The sequence below is a fragment of the Sebastes umbrosus genome, chromosome 11 (assembly GCF_015220745.1).
Source record: "Sebastes umbrosus isolate fSebUmb1 chromosome 11, fSebUmb1.pri, whole genome shotgun sequence".
Classification (NCBI taxonomy): domain Eukaryota; kingdom Metazoa; phylum Chordata; class Actinopteri; order Perciformes; family Sebastidae; genus Sebastes; species Sebastes umbrosus.
In genome coordinates this window covers 31018603-31045570 of record NC_051279.1, presented here as the reverse complement: position 1 = coordinate 31045570, position 26968 = coordinate 31018603, and the positions used below count along the sequence as shown (strand labels likewise).

General features: G+C 41.7%; 2 protein-coding genes and 1 long non-coding RNA gene across 5 annotated transcripts in view; 2 read left to right on the top strand and 1 right to left on the bottom strand.

Annotated features, from left to right (window-relative positions):
• The window catches only part of LOC119497518 (nuclear factor of activated T-cells, cytoplasmic 1-like), a 66151-nt gene extending 63977 nt beyond the window's left edge, over positions 1–2174 (top strand). Inside the window, exon 10 of the mRNA XM_037785686.1 lies at positions 264–2174. Coding sequence (XP_037641614.1) covers positions 264–319 — 56 coding nt within the window. The 3' untranslated portion in view covers positions 320–2174. The remainder of the gene's footprint in view (positions 1–263) is intronic.
• Positions 2175–3897: 1723 nt separating this feature from the next.
• The window catches only part of LOC119496857, a 28317-nt gene continuing 5246 nt past the window's right edge, over positions 3898–26968 (top strand). The window contains exons 1-2 of the long non-coding RNA XR_005208830.1: positions 3898–4041; positions 7393–7403. This is a non-coding gene — a long non-coding RNA (uncharacterized LOC119496857). The remainder of the gene's footprint in view (positions 4042–7392; positions 7404–26968) is intronic.
• zgc:91890 (solute carrier family 52, riboflavin transporter, member 3-B) lies at positions 12635–20416 on the bottom strand. 3 transcript variants are annotated; one of them, XM_037784489.1, is made up of 4 exons: positions 20131–20416; positions 14897–15977; positions 14559–14682; positions 12635–13395 (listed from the first exon to the last, which is right to left on the bottom strand). In XM_037784489.1, exons 2-4 carry the CDS (start codon positions 15928–15930, stop codon positions 13180–13182), a joined length of 1374 nt encoding a protein of 457 aa, XP_037640417.1. In that variant the 5' UTR covers positions 15931–15977; positions 20131–20416; the 3' UTR covers positions 12635–13179. The 3 variants fall into 3 exon arrangements, with proteins under 3 accessions (XP_037640417.1, XP_037640418.1, XP_037640416.1); XM_037784490.1 differs by lacking the exon at positions 20131–20416 and adding an exon at positions 19488–19510; XM_037784488.1 differs by lacking the exon at positions 20131–20416 and adding an exon at positions 17479–17634.

The window sequence follows — 26968 nt, the reverse complement described above, 5'->3', positions numbered from 1 at the left end:
TCTGTGGCTAGTTCAGCACACGCCATCGTACACACAGAAAGCCAGGACCTCTCTGGCACCCTGGAGTTCTGAGGCATCACTTTGCCTGGTTGGAAAATCCATTCTTGGCAGGGATTTAAACTGCCAACCTTCCTATCACAATGCCTTGTCTCTCCACCGTCTACCTCTATTAATTAAATGTGATAGTGGTTTAATGATCTGATGAATTGCCATTCAGTGTGACTAGTTAATAATGATCCGCAACTTCTCTTTTCTTTCCACAGTTAACGAGATCATCAGGAACGACCTCTCCAGCATTTCCGTGCACACTCATGCATAGACGTCCAGAAGTCTTCTGCAGCAGCGCACACACACACACACACGCACACACACCCTCACACACACACACACACACACACACACACACACAGCAGCATCATCAACAAAAAGAGGACAAAAACACCTTCGAGATCCAGACGATGAAGAATAAAGCTTTGACCAGGATCTCCCACCGGACCATCATCGCCATCAGCTCCTCCCGAACTCAAAAGACTCGCTGCAGATTCACATTGACAATCACTGGCAAGCTCCATTTGAATAAACAGATGAATGTTATATTTACAAAAAAAAGGAAGTGATATCAGGGGGCAAAGTATACGACTACACTTGCCTTAATTCACAGCAGATGTTCTCTAGTGGACCAAACAGCTCAATGAGACTGAATCACCTATCGTTGACATCGTGACAATCTTCATTTTCGAGTGTGATCCGTATGTTTAATGCACGGACAAGCTAATGGGACAATAAGTGTCATGCTTCATCACGTCGGTCCATTTGTTTGTGCAGTCAGTCCGCAACAACCGAATTGGTGCCTTACAGCAGTGATATTGACAGCAGCAGTAGTGACACACATGCAAAATGGTTCATTGTAACCCGTAGTGGAAGTTTTTATATGAGCGTTTTTGTATCATTTCAATGATTTTGTTTACAGGGAAACAGAATAAAAGGCTGGAAAATATGTAGGGAGTATGTGAATAGATTAGAATTGTATTTTTTTCTCGCTTCCTCATTATTATTATCTCATTGTTCATTTATACTGAATGTTATTGTATGATATTCTTTTTGTATAAAACATGTATTTGAAAATGTACTTCTGTATGCCTTATGCTTATATCATGCAGTTAGCTTTTCCCTTTTGTTCCATGTTGTCTTCTCCTCATATGATTTGTACCATTTCTACTCCCCTTCCTGCGTTATGCTTTTCACCTTAGTGCCTATGTTTTTTTTATCATCCTGCCCCGGTCTTCCAGCCCGTCCTTCCCCAAATCCATGACATAATGATGCACAGACAATCAGAGAAATATATAGAACATATCCTATGACAACAGTTCCTGGTTGCAGGGGCTTATAAAGGCAGGTTTCTTCTCCCCCAGCTATGAGATAGTTGAACAACGGTATGCTTACCTGCTGAATTTTAGATGAGAATACTCCTGGATATATAGTTGTCTGCTACTTCTTTGCACTGCAGGTTTGCATGTAAATAGGCACAGGGAAAATCTAAGTATGTGGCAGGCTCAGTTTTACTCGTCATTTGGGTGATTCCACTGAGGAGTTGGCAGGACTGTTAACTTACAGCTGGCAATAATTGATGTGAGTAAACCAAAGGATTTTATCTTTGGTGAAATTATTGTCCAAGTTTCCTTTTTTCTGTCGGAGACTTTAGCGTAGAGCGGTTCCCCGTACACAAAAAAAAACAACAAAAACATTATGCACTTTACCGTAGAAACGAAACAGAGCAGGTTTCCTTGCTTCCAGACCAAATATTGTAGATTGATTTCCACTGTCGTGTCATAAACAGTCTTTTCTTCCATGTTATCTGTCTTTTGGAGCATGCACATCGTACTAACGTCGGGGATCATTTAGCTGACAGTAGCTTAACAATATAGCTTCCTAATACATTTTTGGACATATAGTATAATAGCATGACTAAACTGTATGAATAAGGTTTCTATTTTGTGCCTTACTCTCTTTCTTGGCTACAAGATCGTTGCAACTCTATAATGCTTTTCTGTGTAGGCACAAGGTGAAACATATTTCTCTTTAATATGAAATATTTATGAAAAAATGAAATGTGTTTTAAGTGCATTTAATGTGTTCTCAACAATGAATTAATAAATGGTATAATGGTGACCATACATAACCTCAAGATCTCAATTATTTTGGTACTTTACTGATTTTGTGAGTCTTTTTATATTATTTTTTAAAAATGTTTTACTGTTTGGAGTTAAATTATTTGCAGAAACTTAACTAGTTCTATCTATCTTAGATAATGCATTTTGTTAGAACAAATAGTGAATCAGTTGTTAATGGATTCAGTATTTTTCCTCTAAAAGCATTCTTTGACTGTTCCATGTATGGCCCATATGGCTATGCTTTAGTTTTAAGGCCTTTACTTTAACTTGGCTGTGTGATTTTCTTGTGTTATATGGCTTGACCTTAGTAAACCTCTGACTGTTCCAACTGGTACCTATATCCCTAATAAAATCTGAAATGGAGACAGTTGGACATTGACAAGAGTAGGAAAGATATTGTTTTTTCCTTGCTTTCTTTTTTTTGGTGCACAAAAATATAGTGTATCAGTATATTTTTGTGCACCAAACAACTGTTTATTTTATTTATTTGTTTTACTTTATTACCATTCAAATCATTGCAAAGTAGCTGTAAGTACTGGGTGTTTTACATCTTACCATTTTTCCTATGCGATTGCCAGCAAAGAGGGCACTTAAATCAATCAGCAGTTGGTATTTGGGCTTCCACGTTTGTTGCAAAGGGAAATCCAAACAAACCTACCACTGTACTTCAGCAGGATGAAAATGCAACACGCTGCTGATATGCCAAGTACAAGCAGAGGCCTGTGTGTTTTCCGGTGAGTATTGTTAGTGGTAGGTAGTTATGAGTGAAACAGCTCCTCGCCATGGGAGCTGTGCCACGCTGTACCACCTGCCAGTCCTCCAGACTTTTTCCATCCGGCAAAGTTATGAAGCGCCCAATCCCCATAGTGACAGAAGGCAGGCCTAGGCGGTGCTCCCATGTACAGCCGTGGCAAGACCAAAATAGCCCCACTATTTACAGATGCAGTCACGCCCCTTTTTCCTGGCACCCTCTCCTCCTTACCTTAGTCTTCCTCTGACGACGCCGTACCCTTTGACACAGTGGAGAGATGACTCCGGGCCATAGTTTCCACCGAAGCAGCAGTCAAGCAGGGAGACTAACTAAAGCAGTGGAATATCCATGATAGTGTATGACAACAAATGGAGATTCCAAATCTATTGGCATCTGTTGAAAGACCTTCATCAACAGAATACAGAACCTGCACGCAGCAATGCAATTATGTCGATATTTTGTCGAATTAAAGCATTTTGCATTATTGTATTATATTTCGTTCATAATATTTCAGTTGTAAAAGTGAAAAAAATAAATCATGCATGCTTCAACAATGATTGCTTGATTATCTGCTTGAGTTTTGTAGGCCAACATTTGCACATTTTAATATTTTTGTAAAGCACTGAGCTGCATTTCTTCTATTTGTAATCTTGCCAAGTGTTAGATGAGAAGATCGATACTACGCTCATGTCTGCACGTTAAATACGGTGGGGCAACTCTGAGAAGTGAAGCAAAAGCAGAAGTGCCTTAAACTGTCATTCTTTCTAACAGCCAGCAGGGGGCGACTCCTCTGGTTGCAAAAAGAAGTCTGATTGTATAGAAGTCTATGAGAAAATGAGCCTACTTCTCACTTGATTTATTACCTCAGTAAACATTGTAAACATGAGTTTATGGTCTCAATCACTAGTTTCAAGTCTTCTTCAATACAGCATGATGTTCATTTAGTAAATTATGGTTCCATTTAGAGTCAAATAGACCATAAAGCAGGGGATGCTTTAGGGCGTGGCTACCTTGTGATTGACAGGTCGCTACCACGGCGTTGTCTGGTCTGGGAGTTGTCCGTGTTTTCGTCTTACAACTTTAACCCTTTCAAAGCGTGTTCTCAGTTCATGGAAGTTGGTTGGTTGTACTTAGCTCCACTCTCGTGCTACTTCTGGTTGCAAATAACCAAGATGGCGACGGACAAAAAACCAAGATGGAGACGGGTAAAATGGCGCTCTCGAGGCTTCAAAATTGCACTCCACAAACATCACGTGACGTCGCGGGGACTACGTCCACTTCTTCTATACAGTCAATGGCTAAATATTATGCTATATTACCAGGAGATGACTGGAAATGGAGGAAACATGTAGCTTGATATGGGAAAAACTGACATGTGAAAAGAAATGATTGTTTTTTACAGGTGGTTATGTGCTGGACTGTTAAAGTCCAACTGAAATTAAATTGTTTTGGGGTTTTTTTGTTCTGTAAATCACTTGTCCTGTGTTCTCCAAACATTCACCAGGGAAAAAAACGCACTGGTCAGTTTGCAGGCTAGATAGAAAAATTAGCTGCTCAGATGCAGCACATTAAACTGCATATAAACATACCTGCAAATATCACTTGGGTCCGGTTATGCTGCTGTGGTCCTTACTCATCAATATCACTAACAACACACCATCAAAGTGGTATCAATCTTCTCATCTAACTTTTGTCAAGAAAAGGAATAAGCGTTTATTTTAAGTCTTTTCCGTTTAAGGTCCTGTAGCCTACAGACAAGAGCTCGACTGGTTGTGTTACAATAAGAATTTGAGAGCAGGATTCGTTGTTTTCATTTTAAGACTGATAATCCCAGTTTAACTCTACGGCAGCATTTTGTTTTTCAGTGTGCCAGGAAAACTGTTTCATTGCACTTCTTACCTGATACTGACCAGAAAAAAAATCATGCTTGCTTTTCTTATTTGGCATCAGACATTTGTAGGCTTTGTCCTCTTTGGCTTTAGCTACTAAATTGCCTGACCAAATGATCGGATGGCATGACTGACCGATGATCTGACTGACAGGCCGACAGACGGAGAGACAGACTGAATGAATGATACAGACTCTGCTATTCGATGTCCGTTGCATCCCCCCCGTAGTGGAGACAACAGCACAGACAACAGCACAGACATGCAAAAAGCATTCCCTGATCATAATGATTGCAGCGCGTGCCATTTCCTCCCCCGGGGTCCGCATGCTCGCAGCACCTGGCAGAGGGCACGACTTAGAAGTTTCATTGTACGGATTTATAGCGTCTTAAGGGCCCTGCTTCCTCCCCCATTGTATTCCCACAGAGCCCTTGATTTGGGCTTTTATAAAGTGAGTGCATAGGCACAGCGCTGGAGCTCCTGCCCTAGTCCCTCATCGGCCATCTGCAAGCAGTAAATCCTCAATATACCTCTGTTATGAAGGGCATGTTGAGAGAACCATGGGGGTGGCTTTAAGAGATGCTTTAACAGATAATTACTTGACCATACTGAGGGACCTTTGATAGTTTTGTCCCATAAGACAGTTCTGCATTTGATCTTTTTTGGTCCCTTGAGTCAGTTTTTTTTTTCTTCAGAGCGATGTGTCAGATGACTATAAACAGACCGTCTTATCAATTACCTTTAGGATGATAAAGAAAGAAGATGAGGACCATATGTGTGTGTGGATTCGAGCATGTGTTTACATGTGTTTTTTAAATCTGTTTAGGGTGGAGTTTTTTGGGGGCTCCACAGGTGTACACAAACCCCATTTCATGGGACCGTTTCACATGTGACAGGATCAACAGATGACCCGCTGACATGGTCACATCGTTGCAGACCCACAGACAAATCACCTTTTTTAAAAGACACTTTAAGAGACGCTCTCGAAAGGCAACCAGATGGGGACTGGAAAAAATCTTGTGCCGTCTTTTATTCTCCATCTGCAATCATTCAGCTTGATTCGCCCTCTCTTTTGTGATGCGTGAAATGTTGTGCAAGGATTTATACAAATTTAGCGGTGAGACAGATGTTTGAGCTTAGGAAATGTGAAAAGTGAGAATTATCTTTAAAGGGGAAATGTGTAAGATCTGGCCAGAACGAACTTTACTTAAAAGGAACAGTGTGTAACCATCAGTGGATTTATTGACAGAAATGGAATATATCAATAAGTATCTATTCTTTAGTGTATAATCACTTGAATATAAGAATCGTTGTGTTTTTGTTACCTTAGAATGAGTCGTTTATATCTACATCATGGATGTATTGAGAGAACTGGATACAGCGTTGGAGGCGGGGCCCCGTTCATTCTTTCGAAAGTTGCTCAGTGGCGCATGAAGCGACTTCCGTCTGGAAAAGTACCCGGATCTTGGACACATGGAACATGCACAGTAGCGTCCGCTCAGTCACATGACTCGGTCACGGGGTCCCAACGTCACGCGGTCGTCACGGCTTGCGCTCCAGCCTCGGTCTGGGTCTCATTCACATGAACGGAGAAAGAAAAAAAGTATCCACTGAGTTACAGACGTCTCTTTCCCAATGCAGGTCTATGGGAAAAAGTCTTTATTGGCCCAATGGCATCACGTGACGGCCGCCATGTTTCTACAGGTGCCCAGAACAGCCAAACCAAATGCTGGTTCTAGATACGGCCATTCGAGTTTTCCCGTTTTCGCATTTTCCCACTGTTCTCCTGCACGCCTTGCACATGGGAGAAGTTTCAAATGGTTGCAAGCTGCAACCTCACCGCTAGACAGAATGTGAAGAGGTTACAGTGTTGACGTTATGTCAAAGACATCTATGTATTGTGTTTCAGAGATATCTACTAAAATGAGCATGCTAACCAGCTAGCCCCGGTCCGTCCTGTCTTGTAATACCACTTCTACCTGCGTCCAGACTGCCACCATGAGAGGACGAAGAACTAGAGCTACCCTGAGGACTTGTCATCACGTTGCAGGTGCAGGGTCCGTGTGCATTTTGATAGTTTGTTTATTGGATTAAATTTAAAGTAGCAGAAATGAGAGAGAGAGTGAGCGCATCTCCAGGAGATGGATGGGCCTTCAATGAGCAGTTAGCAGTAAAATTCAGCCAGTGGTGCAAACCCCAGCATCGGGGTCTGATCCCATTGGTCTGATCCCAGGGGACTGTCCCAACTCCATGCCGGATCAGCAAACTTTCTGTTGCTGCCGTTACACAGGTTAGACCCAGCGCTCCACCAGCCCACTGTGACTCCCGGCGCTGAGGTTTGTGCTGGCTGGATTTGAGTTGCTGCACCCATTAACTGAAGGTCCGTTTCCCAGAGCTGCCACACGCTCTACTCCAGGAGGGGTGGTCTCCTGACGGCAGGGAGGACGAGATGAAGGTGCAGGTCGTTTTTCTCGTTTCTGCCACTGATTTAATCCAATAAACAAACTATAAAAACGTAAACAGACTGTGCAGCCCCCGGTTATTGGCGCAGTAAACACAATATAGGCTGACACCACATGTGAAGATTATAAGATTGTATTATTGTGCAGTGTCATTTTAATCAGCTCTCAGAGTTTGGTTGAATTTTGCATATTCTTGCCCTGCTGTTAGTTAATAGTTGGCTTTTTTTATATAACTAATGACTGTAAATTTAGATTGTATGGATCCTGTAGTAGAGGTGAAATACTGCCCCCTATTTTCATCAAGCATGTGGGTAGATATTACACATTGCACCTTTAAGAGTCTGGTTTATATGATCACAACACGTGAGTTCTCTGTTCTCCACATCAAAGTTGATGTGTTCAATATCCCATTCACTCTGAGAGCTCTATTCCTTCATCAAAAAAAAAAAAAGAAAACCCTCCAAGACATCCCAAGCAATCATTCTTCCATTGTTTGCTGTAAATGTTTCGGTACATATGCAGAATGTTTATGTTGAAGTACGTTGTAGCGCACATTAGGGATGCTCTTAATGGGCTACAGTAAAAGCCCTTGCTAGTCAAGAGTTCAGGCAGGTGCAGACTCTTACAGTAGATAAAGGAGCCTGGCACTGGAGATGAGTTCACGACAATCACTGTGAGGCTTTTAGACGCCTTCTCCAAGCTCAATCTTCATTTCCCCTGACACTGATTTTGCAATAAGGATCCGGAGAAAAGGGGAATGTCCATCTATTCATTTTAATGATCCCTCATTATTGACTGCTGGCAGGGAGGGGGCGGGCAAAGGTAATGATTCTTTGTCTTTGCTGGCCAATCACTCCTCTTAAAGGAATAAGGCTCTAAATAAGGCCACTAATGGATGCCCAGTATGACCTGAAGCTGACCCCACACGCAACCCATGCGAACTGACTTCCCGACATGAAGGAGCGAGAGTTCGCTGCTTTAGTTATTTCTCTCTTTTCAGTGGATTGGTTATGATTTGTCCAAATAGGAGGAGGAAAAATGTCTAATCACCAATTCCATTTGGTCTATAAATATTGATTTAGCACAGTATGTCGCTGAAGTTAAAGACTTGATTTTGGGTACAATATCCAGAGCATGAATATAGCAGCAAACAACTATCTGCTATGTGAAGATATAGAGGAGTAATGTCTACCTGAGCAGAGAATGAAGTCACTCTCACTCTGTGTGTGTTGTAATGTGAGCTTCTCTGTGCTTTGTTGACATAGCCGGGCTGGCCGCGCATGCTTTAAGTGCATGTTCGTGGATGTGAGCGTGCCCAACTGGCTAGCTCATGGCCGCTGCTCTGCACTGCTCTCATACGCCGGTTACAGCTGATAACGCCGTTCCGACCGACGGCGCCATATAACGGAAGCGTAGCGCCCACCCTCCAGTTCCCCCTCAGGTTTATACTGTTAATCTCTGTCAGCACTTAGGCCTTTGTTTGCACTGTTAGCGCTGTTAGCTGCAAGTCGGCGCCATGTTGAGAGCCACTGAGAAGAAATAGAAATGCACCCAATGCCGTATTTAGCACATTTAAAGCAATATTTTGACATTTAAAAAAAATTATCTAATTTGCTTTCTTGCTGAGCGTTAATAAGAAGATCGATACCACTCTCATTTCTGTAAGGTGAATATGAGACGGTAGCTAGCCGCCAGTTAGCTTTGCGTAGCTTAGCTTAGCTTAGCACAAAGAGTGGAAACAAAGGGAAACAGCTAGCCTAGCTCTGCCCAGCACATCTAAAGCTCACAAATTAAAACATGATATATCTTTTTTGTTTAATCTGTACAAAAACTTGAAACGAGATGTTGTGGTTTTACGGGGTATATGGGCCGAATTATTTCTTGGCCAGGCATGTAACTTCCTAGAGTCACCATCCTTCAGTCCGCCTACCAACACCTATAAAGCTTACACACTAACACATTATAACTTCATCTTTGGTTTGTGTATGGATCAAACAAACAATATATAACTTTAACTTTGACCTGGTAGGTGACTTTGTTAACCTTTGGACAGAGTCACACTAGCTGTTTCCCCCTTTTTTTTTTTACAGCCTCTTGCTGGATGCTTGCTTCATATTTACCGTGCAGACATAGTGAGCGGTATCATTCTTCTCATCTAGCTCTCGGCAAGAAAGCGAACAAGAAAGCATTTCCCAAAATGTTGAGGTTTTCTTTCATAACCTTTTCCCACTAAACTTTTTTCAAATCCAGATACTATGTTATCTGCACCTGCAGCATGTTTATCACGTATCGATTTGGACGCCTTCAGGAAATGACTTTCAAAGGGACTTGTAAGAAAGTGATCTTACATCTTGGAGAAAACATTGATGTATGTCCTCTTTTAACTGCTGTTCTGTTTTATATATAAGATCCTACTATGTGTGCATTGTACAAGGAGCACTGATTGCAAATTATTTAGACTTTACTTTAGTATTCATGTAAATGTGTTTGCATCTCAGCCAGTCTTAGCTGTCATCAGTCTGTCAAGGTAATGAACCCTACTTTACTGCAGCCTCCAACAGCTCTTTAAGGACTACTTCACACCACTGAAGAAATACACTCAGGTATTAGTTGTTCTGCCTGGATGCGCCGCTGGATGATGGGTGGGCGGGGATGTTATTAGGAGCATTCATCTCCAAGGCTCCCCAAGCCATACTATACTGAAACTGACCACAAGACAACCCCTATCATCCTCAAAGATTACCTGTCTCCTGCACTGTATATGAATGTTTTATCATAAAAGCTTTTCTTTTTTGCTAAGTGCCTCCTTGAGTGTTTGCTTTTAACTTTTGATTACTTTATGTCTTGTTGCGAAGAAGAAAAAAAGAGAAAAGGCCCGGCCCATTTGAATATAATGGACTTAACGGGAAAGGTAGTCTCTCTTGCTTCATTGAGATGATATACCGCGGTGGTGTAATCCAACACAGTGGGTGTGAAAAAGTTTTGCACAAAGTGGTAATTTCACCGTCTTGGAGTAAGCAGAGATTTTTTTTTAATCTCGACATTGTCAAAGTGGGCCAAGCAGGTGGTGTGAGTCAAGGGAGAAAACAGACAATCATATATATAAAACAGCATGACAGGCTTTGTATGGGATCCATATGTTTCCATCTGTGAGGAAATATAGGATGTCATGCATTACAGTGTAAAAAGACTCATTTACAACCATTAAAAGCAGCCCGACTCAACATGTCTGCCTTTGATGTGGCAGATCACATCTCATTTGGCTCTTTTTATATATATGATAGCTGAGTTTCTCTTTTATATTGTCTTGAGTCATTTAGAAGAAAAAATATTTTTCTGTCGTTTGGTCTAGACGTTGAGGTTTCCAGCCCTTAGCCCCCCTCCTCCTCCTCCTCCTTCTCCTCCTCCTCCTCTAGGTTTTACCAGACGTCGCGTTGTGAGAGGGGAATGGTCGATTGCATAACGGAAGGCGAGACGTGATCGTTCCTGGCCTTCTCACAAAATTCAATCATTCTCTGCATACTCCAATCCCATGACGGCCCATTAAAGAGCAGCGCGGGCTAGGATTTCCCCTCATGTGTTTTAAATTGAAATTACGGTCACAAAGTCTGCCATATGCATGAATCGAGGAAGACAAGGAGCCTGGGGAAAAGGGAGATATCAAAATAGTTAGAAGAAAGAGAGAGCCAGGCAGAAAGATAAGAAAGACTCCCACTTCCTCTCATACTTGTGTCATCCTGCCACCCACATTCATATTGGGCATATTGGTGCATTTGTGTCGTTTCATAATCTTGAATGTATCCCAAATTTAAGCACTGCTAAAATCATCCAAACAGGTCTGCAGCTTCTAAACCCAGCGCACCATAAGTCATATTAAGTACAGGAAGAGATAAGGGGAGAGTAGGTGAAGTGTGAGACACCAGGAGATGATGACCCCAGATGTTCTGTGAGGAACCACTGGGATCTGAATCAGACTCTGACTGGCCATGAGTTCCTCATTCCTATTTGCCCCAGAGGAGTGGAGGAAGGATAAACATACACACACACGCACACACACACACACACACACACACACACACACACACACATTGATACACCAACATGGCTAAGACACTCTCTCTCCCTGATTTAGTGTGAGGAGGATATGATGCAGACTTGACTCTGGTGACTTGGGCTAACTCCCCAGAGACATGCATCACCCCTCCACCTAAACTGAGGTTGGGCAATCAGCCAATATGAAGGCAAAGAGGACCGAGAGGTTCATGTTTATGCTCAGTTTTTTCAACCATATTGGGTATAAAGTTTTGTATAATTCATCCAAGATCCATTTTTATTTAAACAAAATCTTTTCTCATTGACTCATTTATCAAATGTGACTTATGATTTATTATTATTTTTATTTGTTATTTACTTATTTTATAGTTTAGTTCTGCAGATCAAAACTGTAGCACTACTTGAAGCGTGACTGCAGCTGAGGTGAGAGCCTCAGTTCCTCATGAGGATCTTTTAATCATACAGTGACATCTAGTGTTGCTTTCAAAGACGTGCAGGTTGCCGATGCTAATTAAGTGTTCAATGGTTCATCATATAAACAGTGTGGATATCTTTGAACCAATAACATGCTTATTTTATTATGTTTTGAAAAACAGTGTAAATAGATGATCAATTAGCATAACAATATGCTGGTTTATTTCATGATAGATTGTTATGTATTGGGAAATAAAGCTATCCATTTCTCTCAATGGCAAACCAGAGGAATATAGTTGCTTTCATATATTATAAAGAGGTTTTCTAATTTACATATAATTCACCTGTCTCATCTTTTTATTGGTATTTACAGCTGCCCACTGCCATGCCAACTAATGACATATACCTTGGAATCACCCGCTGTCATCACTGACAGATTTGAGTTCAAATTAGTTCATCTGACCTCTCATCTCGTATCTATAAAAATGCAAGATATTGCAAGGCTATATATAGCTATATAGCCTATTGTGTCTGATTCATTATAGTATGGACTGACTATTAATTGGAAAACAATATAGTAACATATTTATTTGACTTTGTACAGTAACAATCCCTGACTATGACAGTTTAAAATTAAAATATCAACTCAGAGTTGCAGTCAATCCAATGTGCTCCCTTTGTAATCAAAAAATCTATTAGCACATAGAGCCACATTTTTTGAGTCCGTTACTTTACTTCATTACTTTTTTCTTTTTCTTCTTTTTCGCTGTATTTCCTCTGTCTCGTTTTATTATACTCCTCTCTTATTCTGCATTTATATGTCTGTTCTGTGCCCTGTAATAATACCAGGGGTATAGGTGGGTGGAATGGTGCTTTTCTCTTTGATTCAAAAGCGGCAACAATAAAACGTGTGTTTTATTCAGTAGTGTTAAACAGTTTCTCCACACAAGTAACATATACAAAGCGAGTTAGAATGTACAACCAACAAAGACAAGCACGCATCTCTCAGAGTCTCAAATTAAGGCACATTTTAAAGCCAACAGTACCATAAGTTCATATAAATGCAACATAAATCAAGTAGACTTTCACATTATATTAACAGTTCAAGTAAACTGGCTCTGACCTCTGAATTGAGAAGGAATTGTAATATGCTCAGCAACAAAATGGTCTTAAGTGATCTGACAAATTCAGCCTCTATGCTGCGATCACTCCATAAGTCAATAAATACCGATATCTGTATAAAACATAAATCTACCTCCTGTCTCTGATAAGAGCAAATCTGTTAAACAACACAGGGAGTGATACTGTCTTAGGTAAACAGCTCTGAGATCTGTTGAAACAAATATGTAAAGCTCACGACTGCATTGAGTTCAGTGCATCTAAAATAAGCGTTAATCATTTTTTCAGTTTTGTACAACAGTGTTTAACTTAAACATATTTATTCACCACATCGGACACTTGGTGTTGCAAGCATCACCTGACCTGAAAAATCCATACACACTGACCAACGGGAACATGGAGACAGCACCAACCATGGAGCCCAACTGCACTACTGCTCCGCACCACACGAGAGCACTGTGGCCCTCATCCCTCAGGATCACCCCGATGATGACCTTCACGTAGGACAGGGTCAGGACAAACAGGACCCAGGCCAGCACCTGCAACACAGAAGAGGTAAATTATTATGCATTACATTGATCTGACACTCAGTCGCTGTGATACAGATACCAATCAAAGTGTGCTAGTTTGACCTCAACATGTTAACCACCTCATTGGCTTCCACTCCAATCAGAAACAGTTCACCAGTTAGTTCCTCTTCTCTGGAGGAAGTGCTACCAGTTGAAGCAAGATGCTGGCAAGCTGCAGTTATTGGGTCATGATTACTGATACACCAAGTTATTGTTTTGTTCTTAAAACATCTGATTGCAACTATGTTTTAACAGTTTGGTAGTACTTCCTGTATGCTACTCATTTTTATATTTTCTGGTCTCATTTAGCATTTTTTATTGTTTAATCTTTTCTACTGTTAAGCACCTTGTAACTCTGTTTAGAAAAGCTATATAAATTAATTTATTAGGTTCTTAATTGTGATACAAACAGGACAAAATTGCATCAACAAGGGAGAAACAAAAAAAATCTGCTTAAATCTTGCAGTAGTCATCACCTCTTGCTTCACAGTACAACTCTCGCTTTCTCCCTTTTTTCACTGCTATAGGCGAGATGTACTTGCGCTTTACCAGAATTCAAATTTTGGGACACTGTGATGAAGTGATTAATAAAAAATAATAATCATAATTAGCCATAAGCCTTTCCTAAAAGCTAACCTGCCCACTTGTTATTGGAATGTTCTTTCCTAAAGTATTTTAAAGCTTCTTTTTCTGCACTACAAACATTTATTTTGAAAGGGTGTGTGAGTCTATTGACGTTTTATAGCAGTAACATAGCAACATGATGTTTCTTCAAGTTTCATTATGCTGACAAAACTTATTGCCAGCAGATACAGGAGGTGTCAATACAATAACACCAGCTGATATACACGTGAATCAGCTTTCTACAGAGAAATTGTTCATAAAATTTACACAAACATGGTATGACAGTATTGTCTCAATCAGGTCAGACAAGATCTCAAAACCTGCCAATCACACAACACTGAACAGACTGTGCATGTACGTGTGACTATCAGAGGTGGATTGTACTTTCATTCTTTTACTAGGTGTGGCATTTACAATACAGAACATGAGATCCATAATGAACTACTATGAAGTGACAGTAAATATAATAAAACATCTTTTATTTTCTTCTTTAGAAGAAAGGGTCTTACTATAACAGCAGTTCCATAGGCACTGTGGACCAGCAGAGGGCAGGGACTGAGAGCAGCCATGGCCATGATGTAGGCTCCAAATCCAGTCCCAGTCATGACCAGGAAACCCATGAGGATGAGAGACCTGGAAACAGAAAGCGATGCAGATGGTAAGACTGAGCATCTTCTGTTACACTTTGCTTCATAAAACACTGATAAGAGTTTAAATGATTTCAGCACTTTTACGCTATGACCTCTACGAACTCTAGTGACCTGTAGGAGTTGCAATTATTTGAATTTTATGTTATTGGAGGAGTCCTAAAATCTTAATAATGTAAGGAGGTGATTCCAGTAATTACCTAATCGGCACAAACATGGCGATGAAGCAGGCCACTGGGTTAGCAACAGCTGCCATGGTGGCAGCTAGATGGTAGGCCTTGTTCCCGTAGGGCAGACAGGAGTAGGACTGGACGGAGGGCAACACTGCGTTGGTCAGAGCGTTGACCCAAGCCAGAACAAGAAAGATAAACACCACTTCCAGATTGCTATACGACCCCGTCCCAAAAGAGCTCCTGGGTTCCCTGACGGCCTCCAGGGGGCTGATCATAGGCTTCTGCTCTGGTGTCTGGACGTGCAGAGACAGACCTTGCTCTCTCTTCCCGGGGGCCAGATCACCGCTGAAGTACAGGTCGTTCTTTCTCTCTCGAGCCACTGCTGGGTGATGGTTGAGTAGGATGAAGGCTACCAGGCACACCACCATCATGGCACTGAGGAACACGAAGAAGACCTGGGCAGAGAATTTAGCCGGCTGGTAGATGGCTTCTAGCTCTCCACTGACAACCGTAGTGGCGTTCTCAGCTGTATTGTTGGCTGCACCAGCCAAAGTTGCATTCTGACAGTGGACTACACCGACACCTTGAATCAGAGCCATCAGTGCCGGCACCAGACCGCTGAGGCCTTCGCCTGCGAAGTACGTGGTGAGGTACTGTGGACGCAGCCGCATCATGAAAGGCAGAAAGGTAACAGAGGAGGTGCAGTCCACCACGGAGAGCAGGAAGCTCAACACCAACAGGGGCACGCTGTGCAACGAGTCCCTTATAGCCACCGTGTGCTTCCAGAAGAAAGCCAGCAGGAATGTAGCAATGATGCCCAACCCCACGATGCAGTAGATGACCGGCCGCTCATCTAGCACCCCCGGGCGGAAGCGGTGCATCAAGGTGATGAAGAGAGGACCTATGTTGGCCATCTGGATGAGGACAGTGAGGTATGAAGGCAGATACCAGCCCTCTGGGATCTTCGGTACGATCAGGGGCAGCTCCACCCACATCCCGTTGATGGCCACCCAGGAGCCCATACCGAACAGGCACGCCAGCACGTGAGTCAGCAGCGACATGACGGAGGCGGGAATGAGGTCAATCAGGAAATGTAGATGTACGCAATCTGAAATACAGACACAACATAGGACAGTTTTATCAACTTCACCAAAATCTAGAAAAAAACACGTAGATAATTCAACTTTTTTTTAATTGAAGCTGATATTTTATTAAAAATTTGAAATATGAGCCTTTCAGTTTTTATCTGTCTTATCTATCTCTATGATGGATGTTACAAAATGTACATTTATTCTTTCGCAATACACTAGTTGTCTGGTCTGAATAAGACATTACCATTATTTCACTGAAGAGTTTTAGTGTTTAACAGTGTAAATTGTGTCTTGGAGATGTAATTCCTTGGAGAAAGGGAAAACTTTGAATGAATACTTGTTTCCTAAGTGCTCTGGAATGAGTATAGTCACATTTGAAGAAAATACCAAATGGAAAAATCATCGGCTAAAGCAGCTTCCACTGGAAAATATAATGACTTGTCTCCAAAAGTGCATTTTTGGAGTTGTTTTAGACTGTTGTAATGTGTGTGGGTGATAAACAAAATCTACAGCCGTGCTAGCTATAGACACTTCTGTGAGGCCACAGAGCTAACGCTTTTAGCTAACGTCAGCATGCTACCACAATGACAAAGTTTAAATACTGGTGTTTATCTGTTGTAGTAATAATTAACACGTTCACCATCTTGTGTTTTAGTATGTTAGCATGCTAACATTTGCATATCAACACACAAAGTACAGCTGAGGCTGATGGGAATGACGTTATAATTTTGCAGGTATTTAGTCGTAAACCAAACACATTAAAACTCTGACATATTGATGATATTAAATGAGTTGTACATTCTGAGAGAGACATGAATGTCTGTGCCAACTTTCACAGCAATCCGTCCAATAGTTGTTGAGACATTTCACGTGTCTTGTGGATGGGTGTTGGCTAACTACATGATAGCACATATAGTAAAATAGAAGATACAGTTTTATTAAATAAGAATAGAATAGCTGAATGTCACATATTTGTTACTGAGTACAAAAGCGGGTCCCCATGTGGCTGGGACTGACCTTCCCAGTCTCCCTCTTATTCCATCCCTTTCTCACGTGCTGCTTGGCAAAGGGGGATGCCTGACCTTTCACACACTGACACACTGCTCCCATAAAGAGCCCCATGTGGTTGGGACATAAACAGACACATTAAAAGGGACATTATTCATTTATACTGTACCCGTACACTGTATACTGTACTGTACACGTTAGCATGTTGTTCTTCTGTTATTGAGACAGAGAAGGTCTTTTAATAGGACAATGTCAAAGAACTCTTTCAATGTCTAAAAGACTCCATTTGGAAGGAACACAGGGACTCTGTGTTAGGTAAACTTGATCAAACTTCCTGTTACCTGCATCTACATGTAATATCTAAAACTGTGCAGTCTTCTTGGTTCCTTTTCATCCCTTTAAGGGAAGAATATGGATGAAGAGTTAAGCTTTGTGGTTCTGGGATAAGCAGGAAATCCTATAAGTTCTTTCATTCATAGTTCTACAAGGTGTCAGAGTATCTCATCTTACCTCGATCAGAACATAACCAGGAAGCTCTCCTCTTCCCTCTTTCCTTTCAAAAACCGTCACTCCATTGTGATCACAGTTTTTTTCAGTTACATCAGTCGCCAGAGTGTGTGTCTGTGTGTGTGTGCACTCCCTCCCCCTTTTCTCCTCCACACACACCGGCTTACATTCTGCTTCCGTGTCTCTGCTGCACTTGACTCGAGGGGAGGAGCTGCACAGGCGCACACGTCCTGCAGCACCATGACACTTCAAGCCTTCTATTGGAGGCCGGCTTCAAAACCATGCAGCCATGTGCTCTGTGTGTGCCTGGGAGCTCAGCAATAGGAGGACAGAGAGTGAAGAGGCAGGTCTTGGTGTAGAATAGCTCCTCCTCTTCCCTTTCCCTCCCCCAACCAGCCCACGACCTTGTGGTCTGCCCTCCTTTAAACACACAGGAGTGCAGCGTGAATGAGAGGAGTGAACCGACTTTTTGGTTTCACACTCAATGAAGTTATGTACGAGATATTGGAAGTACCACACCGACTTTCCTTCTATTCTTCTGTCCCTGCCTCAGCTTATTTCTCGTGGCCTGCTGAGCCTCTATTGGCTTCTGACTGTGCCAACAGTTGTGTTGCATAGGCCAGTATGTTGCATCTCTAGTTTCACAATCATCTTGTCAACTGAAATGACCAGTCTGTCAAGTCAAAAGACTCACAACAAACAGTACAGTGTTTGTTTTAACCAACTGAATAAACCACCGTTAGTCATATTCGACACACAGTTGCTATCAGGTAAAGTACAGTGGTTGTAATAACTCACACAGTTTATTGTAACTTACAGACATGCTCAAACCACCAGCGTTGCTCAGAAGTATCCCTGGAGCCCGACAGAGCAGAGGGGAGGCCCTAAAGTCCTCAACCCAAAAGGAGGTGGCTTCAAAGGTCCTTCAGGGCTTCTGGTTGCCTCCTCCGAGCGCCTTATCTATTCTTTTGTTATTATACTGTTTGACTTGCACCAACATAACCAAAGCAAATTCCTAGTGTATATCTCTTACGCATGGCAATAAACACGATTCTGATTCTGATTCTGATTCTGATACCCTCCCAGTAGCTCAGTATAATATGGCTGTTGGGACCACTAAGCCTGGGTCTCCTCTGCCCACCTGCTACCCTAACTGTTCATCATGAACCTCCTGCCATCACAACAAGCATGGATGCTTTCATTACCATGATAGCAATGATGTAAGTGAGAAGCCCAGCCTAGAGGATACTCATAAACTATGGTGGTTCCCTGAGGATGAATCAGGTGGGCTGAAGTTTCCTCTTCAGAATTTGGTTTTGAGTGAAAGGCTTTTTGGATGAATTGCCACGAAATTTGATGCACACATTCATGTGCCCCCTCAGGTTGAAGTGTGAGATCATCATCATCAGGTCAAAATCATAGACTGTATATAAAGATGGACAACCAGACAGCTCCCCAAAAGTGAAGCCAAAATCTCTCAATCGCCCCCTGGTGGCTGGCTGCAGTATATATATATCTATATATAGATATATATATATATCTATATATATATATGATAAATCCCGTCCCTTCCATTATTATTTGATGCTATAAAAAGAGGGTGAGACGTCATGATTGGCAGCTGTGAGTCTCTCTCGCTGACAATCTGACAATCGCAATTGGTTCGGACGGGTGCTCTCGATACTGCAGCTCCACCGCCCCGATCACTACTACTCAGACTCTGGCTCCAAATGACGTCAAATTCTAAAGATGGCAGCTCCTGTATCTGACATATTTTGGCTTCACTTCAATACAGTGGGAGGAAATGGAGACGCATCGCGCATCTTTGTATAAAGTCTGTTGTCAAAATTTGAAATATTGAAATAATTCCTGATTTTATTAAATGCACTGACGACTTAAGGAGGCAGAAATCTAAAACACTCCAAAAAAAAAAAAAAAAAGAGACCAGAATGCCTTTCTGCAAGCTCACATGAATCTGTGATAATATTGTCCAGAGACAGTCAAAGCAGTACCTTTTGTCAAGGTTGTCGGCTACAAACAGGAGGATTGAGAGCTGCCCGGACAAGGCTGAGAATGTAGAAGGATAGCAGACTGCTTAAGAGCAATGCACATTAAAAGGCTTAGCCTATATTTGCTTCAAAAGATTAATTGTTATATAGCCTATTCAGTATATATTGAAAAATAGTGACTATTGTGCATTGATACTTTGATTATGTTGCCTATCTTATATTGCAATTACACACTTAAATCAATGAAAATTAAATGACATATGTGTGATAAAGTGATATAAAACTGCTAGAATATCTTTTTTTATATCACAGATTGTTTAAGTAGCATCAAAATACATATTGCACAGTGTATTTTTTCCAAAGGGGGAATGCTGATATAATGCTAATCTTATATAGTTGTTTTAGATGAGGACAGTTGCTAAAGACAAGCTAAACAAAGTGTCATGGAAAACCTGCCAGATCTTACTTTGATTGTTAAAAAGTATTTTTGTGTTTCCAAAACTCTAATTTTCCATTTTCCATGTGATAAAGTGTCTCATTATAAGATTACACAACCTAACACAAAGTACAATGAACTGCCTGAACTCCTTTCAACATTTTAAATCACCTCTATTCATCATTCTAAATTAGACAAGATACCACCTACCTGCCTGTGTTCTGTTCAGTTCTGGTGAGAGGTTACAGAAGACAAGTGCAGTGGAAAGTGAACCGAGGGTTAGTCTGTTCAGAGGTGTAACAGCTCAGTGGCCCTCTGATGTGTGTGTGTAGAGCATGCATGCACATTGAGTGCACTCCACTATACTCTGGATCTCTGAATCCGTGTCATGTGACTGCAGAGGGCTGAGCCAGGGGTCCAGTTTGGTAACTGAAGTCCTCAGCAGCAGCAGGGGTGGGCGAAGCAAGGGAATGAGGACAGAATGGATAGAGGATGGATAGATGGATGGAGGAAAGGGAGCTTAGAAAATGTTGACAAGAAAGCAGGGAAAAATGAACTGTATCTGATGAGTTTACCACATGAACATGAAGGTTCTCTCCATTTTTTGTCGGGGGCGACTGCGGGCAGCTTAGCCAACCAGAAGATGACTTTGGACAGCTGTCAGCGCTCTCTGAGTGGGTGTTTGGTCGGGTCAGTCTGGCTTTTGTTCAGTACAAATTCCAGCCCAAATGAATGACCCCTGTTGGGCACTAACTTCGTGGTATTTAATTCGAGTGCCCTTGCACCCACCTCTGCACTGACTGGTACTACATGTTCCCTTCCTGAACAATAACAGGCCAGTGACGGTAACGTGAATTACTTTTGAAACAGAAAATAAAAATGGTTTGAGCTTTCCTGGATGTGGTATTAAGGCGACTCTTGCGTTACTAACAAATTAAAACAGTGGACTCTTTGTTGCTGCCAAAATGCCAAAACAAATTTATGTTAAAGTTACTAATTTGTACAAGAAAATAATTATTTCTCTCATTCTGTTTCTGTTTGTTGACTGGCTGTAGCACGCCGCAGCCCACTCAGAAAAGCATGGTTAAAATACAATACGCCCCAGGGTGAGAAGATCCAAATCACCAAAGACATGTCTGTTGTTCAGTTCATATTATATCCGCTGATTGCATGACCTCCCAAAAATATCGCTTAATCTTACTGATGTCCACAGTGTTGTTTTGATAAAACCTCATGACTGTACAGGGCACTCCTGTGGCCTGGACTCATGGTGAATATTTGTGTAGAAGTACAATACTCTGCTTTCTTTCTCAAAACTGCTGGCCTCCGTGTTTAAACAAATATGTCTGTGTTTTTGGTACTGCATGTACGGCACAAGTGGGTCTGAAAGATTCACTTGTTTGACATCAACGGGAGGGCAACTTGAGCTGGGGAGCCACAGATTGAATTTGTGCCGTTCAGAATTTATCAATAAATTAGATACCAAACATACAAGGGTGTAATTTACAGAGGGGGACACAGGGGACATGTCCTCCCCACACAGAAACTGCAGATATGGGAGTACATGATAAAGAGTTTTGTGCATCTGGGGTGTGGCCTGCTAGACCTGTCTGGGAATTAGAAAACACTGGAATAAGACTGCTGATTTAACCAGTGAATAGTTCTAGGGACCATAATTATAATTTTACAGATGGATCAAAGGACCCGCAAACAGACAAACTGTGCCTATTTACGAAGAGGGATTTAACAAGAGAACATCTGACTGTTTGAATGTTGAATTGTTTGCCTTGCTGATGGCATTAAAGTGGAGTGAACAGATTAGTTGCAGCAATATGTAGTGATTATGTGCCAGCCTTTGTAAGCATTAAGACAGGTACAGCCAGAAGTCATTAAGATCTGCTTCATGAATATTACTCAGGAATGGTTAAGCAAGGGACAATTATCACGTCCATGTGGGTCCCGGCACATTCAGGTATCCTGGGAAACGAGAGAGCACACAAGTTGGCAAAAGAAACAGTCAAAAAAGGAATTTGAAATCAATATTAAATTGTCAAAGTCAGAGGGGGAAGATATAACGGTAAATCAACAGTGGCAATAATGCAATACAAGGGAGACATTTACATCAATCCAAAACAAAGAAGGGATGTTAAGAAGTAGGGGGAAAGAGCAAGTAATAATAAGCAGGTTGATAATTGGACAAAGCAACCTGAACAGTACACTTTTCATGCCATGAGACTGAGACAGTTGAGCATATCCTTATATCATGCAGGAAATTTACACAGGAAAGACAAGAAATGATGACACAATTATGGAAAATAGGCCGGGTAGAGGGCAACGTTAAACCTATATTACAGTGTGGAGACAGGACTGGACAGATGGCTTTAAAATGAATGGACACTGAAGGAGAATGAGACCTGAAGGTGGCAGTAATGCAACGACGTGGATCCCAACTGCTGTAAAAACCTCAAAGAAGAAGAAACTGTGCGCACACAACACGCGGAAACAGCTCAAGCTAAGATCTAATCAGTCCACCTGTGATACCTGTGATACCTGTCCCTCCAACTCCCCCCTTCCCTCTCCTTTTCGTACTGTCATACAAACCGATTCAACCAGCCTGCAGAAGATGGAGGAAATATGACATTTGGTTCAAAAACAATGTGAGTGATGTCATCAGTAGTGATGGCGAGCTGAAGCTTCATGAAGCATTGAAGCTTTCCAGGAAATGGTTCGGAAAAAGGGTTCATTTCTCGAGGCTTCATGGGCACACGAAACCACCTGGTGGCCAAAGAGTGTAAAACAGGCAGACATGATCTTAACCATGTGATCTGTGATATACTGTATTAAGCACCAGTAAAGGCTGTTGGGAATGACTATAAACAATGAAAAAAATATATTACCATGTAATCCATTTATATCTATATAATATGTCTATTTTCTAGTAAGTATGTTATGAGTATATAACATACATGTATAATAAACTATAATTGTTTTGTGACTAATGCATCTTATGTGTGTAAACCAATCCTTTGGTCAATAATTGTATGGTAGTGTAGTGTAATATAATAATGGCAGGAGGGGTAATATTAGTGTTCTGTGTCACTTCTGGAAAGTGGCATTGGTTTGACCAGACAGAGGAAAGTGAAGGTGATTGTGTAACTTGGGAGAGGGCATTGAATGCAATTGTGTAACTAGGACAATGATGTACAGTACAGGGGAGACTTTATTCATTTTTATTTAGGAACAACAGTTTCTCAACTGTGTTCGGGCTGAGGCGATTTATTTTTTTTGACACAATTTCTCCTGCCTTTGAAAACACTCTTTCACAAGGCACCGATGAGGCTGGGGTGCACAGAAACCCAACAGCAAGTTTATATAAATGTGGCTAGATTCATTTTTGTCTTTCCCAGTACAGAAGAGGGTCCTCCATTCATCTGATATTTGGTTCTGACAGGAAGCACTGGACCTCCACAGTAGCATCTGCTGTGACATTCTGAATTCTTCTGGCTTGCATGACACTGTCATCCAAATGACACCACAGTTTTTTCACCTGAGAAGTACACACAGACCATGTTAGTGAGTGTAGTAATAATCAAAATCGACCTCAAAACCAAATAAAAACTACCTTGTGTAACCCAACACAGTATAGAGAATGGCCAATACAATGCTACTGCAGAGACCCACAGGCCATAGGCCTCAATTACTTGAGTGTTGACACCAATAAATTCACAGATTCATGAGCGGGAGATGTGCATTCAGTTCAACATTACCAAATTTATTGAATTAAAGGTTAAATTATTGGAAATTGATATCCTAAAAAAGGGAGAGAACAATCATACATTAATAATATTTATTCAACAAGAATAGTTAAAAACAGTTTTTCCATAAAAACTCCAACTGTACTCCCTTTTTAAATTAGAACCCAAAAAGAATACAAAAAAATGCCAAATACTAAGGCAGGGTACTGTCTGCGGGGAGATTCTATTATGACATCTCTTTAAACTCACCATGTGAGCACACTATGAACTATTTCTCTACACGGCAACCATCACCACACGGCATGCGAAGAGAGGGGAAATACCACGAGTAGCCTACTCCCCACAGGTCTCCCACTGCCTGGAAGAACAAAAACAAAAAATACTAAGTAATGTCAATCAGTTGGTTCTGGTTTACAAAGTTAAAAAGTATTTCAAGTAATCACCACCACAATACAACAGACTGACTTGGTTGTGTCCAAATCAACAAAGGGGCAGGTGGACACAGTCTCTCTTTTAGTCCATGTAAAACAATCAGTAGCCACAATCAGGCTTCGGTGTTAAATACATCTAGGCAAAGCAGCAGTCTAGCTTCAATCTGAAAAAAAGGGAAGCATAGTAAAAATAAAATATACCTGTAAGAATACCTCGGAGGGAGTAACCCTCCTACATTACCAGCCTACTTTAAGTTACCTTACTACACTGGCTCTGCTGTGGCTCAACCAGGGGAGAGGCAAAAGGCTGAATCTTTCCCTAAAAAGGTTAGATTGACCATAATACTCTTAAGATATGAAATGAAATTAAAAGACTTAAGTGTTTCTGCAACATACCTTTTCAGTATGGGGTTACAGAGCATCACTCTGGACGGCTAAGGACACAGCTGCACTACACATCTATATACAAAGGAGGTGGTTAAACTCACTATAAAACAGAGCCATTTTTCCCTCCCAAAATCTCTCCCTTACCTGGACAAACAGGGTTGACCTGCCACACATGTACCAGGAGTCAGACAAAGAGACTCTAATCACCCATACCTGACCTTATGAAGGCAGGAAGCTCCACTCAACCACACCTACAAGGGGCGGGGCTCCCTGCGTAGGTGCTGGCCCTCACACTTGGGTTACAGGTTGAGCATCCTCTGGTGTTGATGGCTGATCTGACTCTGGGGTTTGAGCAGACCTAATAATGGCTGCACACTCCGATGTTAGCCTTTTTATAGCTTCAGTGGCTTTTGTTGAACTGAAAAATCCAATGACTTTAAACCTAGGGTCCAGTAGTGTTGCTAGTGACATGATGCTCATTGACTGCAAGGTGTGTAGTCTCTCTATCAGCTGCCTTATGAGGTGGTCTCCCATTTCCATAGCCACTGCAGCTGCCGTGTTTGTGATGTCTTCCTGCAGCATCTGTTCCAACATTTTCAGTAGTGGAACTACCTTTGATCCGGAAACCTTTTCCTCTGCTTGAGAGCTCCACAGTGGCATCATTAAATGATGACTGCAAAGACAGGCACCCACTGACAGTGTTGTATTCCTCTAAGGTCAGTGAGGGGATGTCAGTTTGTAGTCCGGCTAAAGCTGCCCCCACTGGCTCTCTGAGCTCCACCAGACGATGCAGCATGTGGAAGGTGCTGTTCCAGCGGGTGTCAACTTCTTGGAGAAGCCTCAGTTTTGGCCTCCCCATATCGTGTTGCACCTGTGCAAACCTCTCCTTTAAAAAAATACAGATTAGCAATTAATTCCGTCACAGCAGCAGTAACACAAACAAAATATTAGCATTATTAAAAATTGTAATAAAGTCAAAGAACATACCTTAGCAGTGGTGCTACTTCTGAAGTATCCAACCAGCTTCCTCGCCTTGGTCCGGATGTCAGAGAACACGAGGGTCAGTTCAAGAGCCTTTTTTATGATGAGGTTCAGAGTGTGCGCTATGCAAATAGTGTGGCGGAGCCTCAGTTCCCTGCCACAGGCAATCATGTTAGCAGCACCATCAGTAACTAGACATGTTACCTTACTGGTGATTCCCCATTCCTCCATGAGGGAAGCTTTCACACATGCTAAATTTTCATCATTTGTGGCCTCCACCATGGCCTTTATAGCCTAAAGGAAAGAAAAAAACAATGCTTAATTGTCGGATGTAATATCATCATACTCTTTTGCTTTATCCATGCACCCGTACACACCTGCCTTGTGGGGAGAACATAGGTAGGGTCTAATTTAGACACTAAGTCCCTAAATCCCACATCCTCCATGTTACCTGCCTGCAGGGCCAGACAGACCTGCATAGCCTTTCTCCTGTTCTGTTCTGCCCCTCCCCCTTGTCTTGCAGGTGCTTCCAGGACTGAGTGATAATGGAGGTGATTGGAGTCCACCTGTGTAGAGTTGGTCAGCTGCTGATTAGCTCACTCTCCTACCATCCAGCCAATCGCTGTCGTGGCCTGCATTCAAAAGAGGCACACTCTGGGCTGCCTCTCTCTCTCTGACTCATTTGTACTGAAGTATTTGACTTGTGCAGACATCTGGTTCTAGGTTGAAATTAAAAGATAAGGTTTGTGGTAAGGAGGTAGAGGGCATAGGTAAGTTTGGGGTACCCTGTACACCTTTTGAATGTAGTTTGTTCATGTCTAGAAACACTAGATTTATTGGTTGGTGCCAACCCCTGTATGTTTTGTACACTGCTGTTTTTAGATAATTTAGTCAGCCTTTTGTTTGTTGTTTCTAAAGAAGGCAGAGACTTAGTTAGGCCTGGTTTTGATTTATTAATTTTGATTTGGCACAACCATTTTGTCCCTACCTCCATCACATTTGTCAATCTTTAGTTTTCTTTAATAAACACCTTTAATTTTGCACTTCACTTTGACTCTGTCTAGTCTTTGGTTGTTGTTCAGTTATTGTTCCACCTAGTGGATGTAACACTCCACAATACTGAAGGGCTGTGTATCCTTTCACTATCATGGAGACCAAGGCCTCATCCAGCTTTTGTTTTCTGGTGGCTGGAAAAAAAGAGAATCTATGTAACTACAGTGTCTGTTACTTTTCTTTTATTTGCATGATTAGCAAAAGTCAACATAGTAAAATTGCGACAGTATATTTGTTATATTTTTAATGACCAACCTTGGCCGGGTTCACCTCCAGTTGCCTCCCTGTTCTCATGCAAGGCACGGTAATGCCTTAGCATGGACGCAGTGTTATTATTCTAACCCGATTCCTTTGAGCACAATAAACACTTCACTTTTGAATGAAAGACAGATGGTGAAAAATAAAGTTTTTGATAAGCAGATGTAATGCACCTGTAATGTT

Bases quoted from the DNA above. Each gene is read 5' to 3' on its own strand.
- zgc:91890 (XM_037784489.1), bottom strand. From the start codon at position 15,930: ATGTCGCTGCTGACTCACGTGCTGGCGTGCCTGTTCGGTATGGGCTCC. The intron at 14,683-14,896 runs GTAATTACTGGA...TTCTGTTTCCAG, and splicing joins GCCATGTTTGTGCCGATTAG to GTCTCTCATCCTCATGGGTT. The intron at 13,396-14,558 runs GTAAGACCCTTT...TCTGTGTTGCAG, and splicing joins CCTATGGAACTGCTGTTATA to GTGCTGGCCTGGGTCCTGTT.